The 7,375-nt window shown below is 46.1% G+C and overlaps 1 protein-coding gene across 1 annotated transcript; it reads right to left on the minus strand.

The window, feature by feature from the left end:
• Window positions 1-3,213: 3,213 nt before the first annotated feature.
• On the minus strand, window positions 3,214-4,752 carry sem1 (SEM1 26S proteasome subunit). The gene is made up of 3 exons (XM_076044310.1): window positions 4,593-4,752; window positions 4,032-4,125; window positions 3,214-3,422 (listed from the first exon to the last, which is right to left on the minus strand). The coding sequence occupies exons 1-3, from the start codon at window positions 4,666-4,668 to the stop codon at window positions 3,380-3,382; spliced, it is 213 nt and encodes a 70-aa protein (XP_075900425.1). The 5' UTR covers window positions 4,669-4,752; the 3' UTR covers window positions 3,214-3,379.
• Window positions 4,753-7,375: the final 2,623 nt, after the last annotated feature.

Genomic DNA, 7,375 nt, shown 5'->3' on the forward strand with positions numbered 1-7,375 from the left:
CACGAGTGTTATGAAATTGTCCTCGATGCCGCTCTGCTGGCTGCTCTCGTGCTGCACGTCGAGAGCCTCTCTCGGGACCAGCTGCTTTTGAAACGAAGAAAAATGCCTTTTTCCGTCAAAATCAGGACATTTATAAACCCTTTTTTGCGGGAGGAGGGGGTCCCAGTTTCCCGCCCAGTGATCTAGGACGTCGTGAGCATGCAGGACTTAACGCTGCTAAAAAAAAGAAATGTCCACAGTACAGCTCCACTGGCTGCTCTGGTGCTGCATGTCGAGAGGTTTTCTGCTTCGTAAATTTAAAAAAAAAATGTTTTTTTTTTTTTTTTTTTTAATAGACATTTAAATACCTCTTTGGGTGGCGGTGGCGTCGTCGTGACCATTCAGAATTTAGCACAGAAGCTAGCTAGCACAGAAGATTCAAACTGCTCTTTGATCAGCAGCGTCCAGGAGGTTGTTGTTGTTGTTGTTCAGGTCACTAGAGCCTCTCCAGCCTGTCGATGGGGAGCATCAGCATCACAAAGGCGGCGGCGGTGGTAGGGTGGGCTGGGAAGTTGGTGGGGGCGGGGGGAGGGGGGGCTGGTGTGGCGGCGGGGACCAATCACACGCTGGCGGCACAAACAAAATGACAGCGAGGCCGTCACTCAGCGATTCTCTCATGATCGACGTCAGACGAGGGTTGAGACTGAAATTGGAAGCTGATGAGTTTTTGTCAGTCCTGAATATAAACATAAATATTGTACTACATGATGTAATTATGTCCTGGTGTATGCTGTTATACCAGGGCTGGGACTGGTGGAGCCACAATGGGTTCTAAATGTCTGGAGCAGGAGCAAGTGGATGGAGTGTTTTGGTGGCCCAACACATAGGAGGGGGGAAAAAAATATTATGGGATGTGTAGAAACCGTGTGCTTTAACGTCAACTGAAAATGAACAAAAGCAAAGTTATAACTGTGTCTTTGAAGCCCCACGGTATGGAGCTCTTTATTGAAATGACTCTGAAAACATTACTTTTTGACTTGCTTACTACTGAATAGAATTTCTTCAAGTTTGGCCTGCCTGATTAAAAGGCTTAACGGGCCGCATATGGCCCCCCCGGGCCGTAGTTTGCCCACGTCTGTTCTGGAACAGGGTGACTGTCGCAAGTTTCACTGCAGGACAAACACAAATGTAACAAAATTGTCATAAACGTGCAAATACAACTAGCATCGGTGTCGTGCTATCGGCATGTACTCAACCCCAGTATCAGTACCGGACCGTTACCCGATACTGGTATTGGTATCGTGCATCCCTAATAATCATAACAATAATAATAATAATAATAATCTGATGTGTGTGGATTCTGAAAGCCAGCGTAGGGACAGTGAAGGCAGCGTCAGCAGACCTGTTCCACGAGGAAAACGCTGCCTTTTACTGGCATCCATTTCAACTCATTAGGACCCTGGGAAGGCGAGCGGCAGCAGCACGCCGCCAGAAATCACTTTGTCGGGGGGGTCGCATCGGCCAGGACAAATTGGCCTCTGGATCAGAACGGGGGGGGGGGGGGGGGGAGGAGGAGGAGGCGCCTCCGCCTCCCTCACCGCCTCCCCCCACTGTGCAGAGCGGAAGAGATGGGCCCGGCAGGCGGTGGGGAGGAGTGTGGGGGGGCAGGCCCAGGCAGGGCGGGCCAGGACCCCTGCTGAGACCCCCCCACCGCCTGCAGCAAACACGCCAGTGGATAATCTCTCCTTCAGGAACTGGAGCCCGGCGCTGCGGGGCTGTTAGACGGCACCGGAGCTGCTGCTGCTGCTCGCTGGCGTGCACACACACACACACACACACACACACACACACACTTGTTTGCATCTCCATCTCCTCTCATCACACTGACACTTCCAATAAACAGACCTTTACATAAAGAGCAGGGCCGCCAGATGCACATGGCTCCGCTAAATAAGTGAGTCTGAAGCCGAGCGCTTCTGAACTCGAGTAACACTCAAAATTCATGTCATCTAAAATAAAATAAAATAAAAAAAAAAGAAATGTGATGTGTCAAAGGATAAAAATTAATCCGCCTTCTCCAGGCGGGAAAAGGTTTTCAACCGACAGCTTCAGCTCCAGTGCCTCCAAACCACCTCAACTGAAGACTGTAATTTAAAATGCATACATTGTGTGTGTGTGTGTGTGTATGTATATATATATATATATATATATATATATTAGAGCTGTCAGTCGATGAAAAAAATTAATCCGATTAATCGCATGGTTTTCCATAGTTAATTTGCGATTACAAATTAATCGCATATTTTTTTATCTGCTCTAAATCTACCGTAAACTGATATTTTTCCATTTTTTTAATAATCATAAACATGGGAGGAGGCAAATACTTGCTTTCTGCAAATGCAGCATGTTTATTCGTGTTGGAGCAATGACAAGTACTACTAACAAAACAAAAGATGCACAGGGTAAAAAAAAAAATTTGTGCGTGTGTGCAAATAGAAACATGCACAAAAAAGGATCTCTAGGATCAAACAGACGTATTTTGATCAAGTCTTCCTGTGTGTGTGTGTGTGTATTTGTTTAATCTCTCTTGCACTCTGATACAATGTACTGACAAATATAACATACAAAAATATGATCGAATTTGTCATTCGGTTTTTATTTTGAAAATTCACCGTATTTTCTCGCTTTTTTGAGCGACTTCCTGTTGACGAGGGGCTCGCGCACAAAATAGCGCAGACGCCGAAACGACAACTGCATGGCGCGAGCCGCGCGCTTGTTCGCGTCGAGTGTGAACCACCACATTGATTAACATGGGCGCCGAATGGAAGCGCTCGTTACAGTAAATGCATATCACTTTCGTCCTCTCAAGACTGCCATCTGGCAGGGTTCTGAAGTGGAACTTTCCATTTACAACTGACGCCTTATCCATGTTAGTCCTTCCTAGTGCTCATCTACGCTCAGTGTCTTTTTCTTTTTTTTGTTGTGTTTACAAGCCGGCTGCAAGCGTGTGACTGTGTGCTGTGAGTCAATTCATTTCCCGTTTCCACAACCTACGGAGCGGCCAAAGGTTCAAAAAGCACCGTGTGCGTTAATAGCGCAAAAATTGACGGCGATAAAGCGACGTTGAGTTAACGCGTTAACTTTGACACCCTTAATATATAAATATATAATATATATATATATATATATATATCAGCTGAACTACAAACTGTGAAAACACTTAAACAGGGCCTCTTTTTTTCAATCTCCAAACACTTTAATTCCATCTGTTGTTTTTTTTTTTTACAAAAAAGAAAAGAAGAAGAGGAGGAAGAAGAAGAGGTGGCGAGCCAGTCAACGTCGTCCTCAAATGGTCGTATTCAAAATATAAAAGTCCATATCCAGTGAAAGCAAACAGCCGTTAGGACGTCTCCATCTTGTAGCCGTGTTTCTCCAGCTCGGCCCTGGGAGTGTGTGTGTGTGTGTGTGGGGGTGACAGCGAGCGAGCGAGCGAGAGAGAGAGAGAGAGAGAGAGAGAGAGAACATAGGTGACTACAGGTAAGAACCCTTGGGTATTGATTGTGAAAAGCACCAGGAGGCAGCAGGTGGAGTGCAGCTGTGTAAAAAATTGCATAATCTGATGATGTTTAGAAGTAATGAAATTTCTACGAAACAACTTAACAGTTCGGCCGCCAAAACTGCTATGTAGATATGATTCCAACAGAGTTAAGAATTCAATTGTGATATTGGATGATAATAAAAAATGAAAACGCATGAATACAACAAATAAATCGCCTGTTATAAACAGTGTCACAGAACGGGACTGAAACTCTGAAGTTAATTTTTTGATGCATCACCCAGCCGTCTGTGACAGTCACAATACTTTATTCTCACTCATTTACTTCCATGCGCGAGTGTTTATGAATGTTGTTGTTAGCTGCGTGTTTGTGTATCTCCGCAGACTTCATGTAAACAAGCCGCTAAAATAGTAAAGGTCGTCCTCACTGAGCATAACGACACCTCAGTCAGAGACGCTCTTGTTTGTCCAGGGAAACAGTTGGCTCTGAACTCACCTCAGCTGATTGGAGAAGTCGTCCTCTACGTTGTCATCGTCCCAATTATCTTCCCAAACATGAGTGTCTTCATCCTCATCCAGCCCCGTCCAGTCTGCAAGTAGAGTCCCGGAGGAGTAAAACATAAATAGGAATGTGATTCATAAAATAAGGGGGGGAAACAATCACTTCAAACAAACTAACAAACAAGACCGTGTCGCTGAACATCGGCTAACAACAGCTAGCACAGGACCAGGAGGAACGCTATCACAAGGCTAGGTTAGCATGCTAACCGGCTGGAGGCCAAAACAAAGTGAAAGGAGGAGTAGCAGTGACATTGCGTGGAAATTATGTCAGATATACAAAGATGAGAAACTATGACGCTAGAGCTGATATTTGGTTTTTATATTTTTAAACTCATACCGGTTGAGCGAATCAATGAAAATGCTATTGCTAACGCTAACGCTGCTCGGCTAGCTGAGTCACCGCAGCGGGGCCCAGTAGAGGCAAAAATCCCCGCGTTTCTTCCGACGACAGATGAAGCACCAGACAAAAGAATCACTTTTTAAGTTGATTACTTACCCTCGGCCGGGAACTCCTCGAACTCATCGTCCTCCTCCAGCAAGCCGAGGTCCACGGTCTGCTTCTTGTCTGACATGTTGCTGTTGCTGTGAGCTATGAAGCTGCTGCTGCAGTTCAGTCAGTGAGCGGATCTGTGTACGGAAAGCGAAAGCAGTCAAAAGACTGAAAGCCGCACACAAACGCGCAGGAAGGAATTAATTGCTTTACGGCAGCCAGGGACTCTACAGGATTAAGATCAATTTACTGTTGATATATAGAACAAACAAATGTCAACAAATTCAATCGTATTTGAATTTTTAAGACAAAGTCCTTTGCTTTGTCAACACAACGGGCCTTTTCAGGAACATAATGTGTTTTCAGAGTCAAAGTCAGCGCATTTCTTTAGATATTCGTTCATTGTGTGTTGACCTCGCTTGACACTGACTTGCACAAACCTGAGTTCCGATCCTGATTCTGCAAAGAGTCAAACATTCTTCATTACATTTGACTGATTTTCTATGTCGTTTTCCCAGCCATTTTATTTTTCGGAATGAAGTAAATTCAAGAAATCACACTGACTGGAACTGTGTGTGTGTGTGTGTGTGTGTGTGTGTGTGTGTGTGTGCGTGTGGGGACAGGGTTACTGTAAAGCATCTGCTTCCTTGTATTTTTAAACCTGTCTGGTTTTCTCAAACTGCGGTCAGACACTCAACCTGTGATGCAAGAGTTTAAAAATATTTGCTGGACAGTTTGACGGCCCAAACCCGAATCCACTCTGCAAAATGCACATGCACACACGAGTTGTGCAGGGGCAATTTTTTTTTTTTTTTTTTTTTTTCTGTCTATTTAGAATCAATAGCACATGGTTCCCCGTGTGGCCTGACCGCGCAGTGAAGCGGCAGCCGCAGCTTTCAGATGTATTTTGGGTAAATGAGTGCGTACTCGCCACCACAAAACCACAGCAACAATGGAAACGACTGACTGGCTGTCGCATGTTGACAGATGGAACAAAACCTCAGCAGCGAGCTTCTTCTATTTTCACAGGATTCAGTCTAATCATCGCAGATGTGACGAGGCCCGGACACTGGCCGGGGTGGGGGGCAGGAAGTGGAGTATTTAATGCAATTTGGAAAAAAAAAAAAGTTAACATAACTTATTTTTAGGATTTTTTTTGTGAACATTTTTTTTTCAACTCTGAAAATGCCCCCGCCCCACCGCCAAGCAACTGCAGTTTAATGTCTAAATGCATTTGTTTGTCGTCCAGTCTGTAATTTGTGGAATTGTTGGATAAATTAAATGTGTCTAAATCTACAAAATATTCAAATTAGATTTTGCAGATTATCTCTGTTAATGAGTTCATGAGCAGCTGGATATTTCTTTTCTTTAAACATTTAGATATAATGTCACCCAAAATCTCAGGACTCGCAAGTTTCACCGAGGAGCTTCTGTGTGAAAAGTTGTGTGAAAGTCAAGCTGTGTGTCTGCAACTTTTCTTTTCTTTTTGGCCCCATACATACGACAGTTTGTGCGTCTGACGCCATTTGGCTTTAAATAACAAATCCCAGTTTCCTTTCAATTGGGTTCAGAGCTTTGCGGTCGCCCAGAGAGGGAAATTTAATTTTGCTGCGGGCGGCACAAAAGATGCCGAAAGTTTAAAAATACCGTCGGCGCATCGGGCACACAAACACAAGCGTGTGACGGCGAGTCAAACTACACCAAGAAAGAAACAACGCGACAACAAAAACAAATGGCTACAGGACGCCAGCGAACGGAGTCGTCTGGGCTCCGCAGAGACACACCTGGAGGCCGGCGGTTCGTTTTTCAGCGGCTGATTTATGGACGATAATTAACGTCGTCTGGCTGCCGGGACGCCGCCGTCTCCTCCCAGGCTCTCAGGTGAAGGTCCTGGGAAGCTGCTGCGACGTCAGCAGGCAGGCAGGCAGGCAGGCAGGCAGGCAGCATACCTGAGGCTGCAGTTACACCGGGGCTGGCGCCGCTCAGGTGAGCCAGGGGGTGGGGGAGAGTCGGGGGAGGAAGAGGAGAGGGGGGGGAGGCATAACTTTATGCAGCATCGCGTTTCTCCACCACACAAAAGCCCTCTGGGAACTGGACGGACTGGTCGGAGAGACAGGCGGACAGGCAGGCAGATAGGTGGACAGACAAGACAGGTAGACACATAGGTAGATGGACAGACAGGCGGACAGTAGGACAGATAAGAAGACAGACAAAGAGGTGGACAGGTAGACACATAGGTAGATGGACAGACAGACAGACAGATAGGTAGACGGAGAGACAGACGGACAGACAGGTGGACAGACAGACGTACAGTTGGACAGATAGGAAGACAGACAAAGAGGTGGACAGACAGACAGATAGGTAGACGGACAGACAGACAGACAGATAGGTAGACGGAGAGACAGACGGACAGACAGGTGGACAGACAGACGTACAGTTGGACAGATAGGAAGACAGACAAAGAGGTGGACAGGTAGACACATAGGTAGACGGACAGACAGACAGACAGATAGGTAGACGGAGAGACAGACGGACAGACAGGTGGACAGACAGACGTACAGTTGGACAGATAGGAAGACAGACAAAGAGGTGGACAGGTAGACACATAGGTAGACGGACAAACAGACAGACAGACGGGTGGACAGACAGACAGATAGGTAGACGGACAAACAGACAGACAGACGGGTGGACAGACAGACAGATAGGTAGACGGAGAGACAGACGGACAAACAGACAGACAGACAGACAAACAGACGGACAGTTGGACAGATAGGAAGACAGACCGAGAG

The sequence above is a fragment of the Nelusetta ayraudi genome, unplaced genomic scaffold, assembly GCF_046127955.1.
Source record: "Nelusetta ayraudi isolate G7.1 ecotype Tasmania unplaced genomic scaffold, CSIRO-AGI_Nayr_v1 ptg000079l, whole genome shotgun sequence".
Lineage (NCBI taxonomy): Eukaryota > Metazoa > Chordata > Actinopteri > Tetraodontiformes > Monacanthidae > Nelusetta > Nelusetta ayraudi.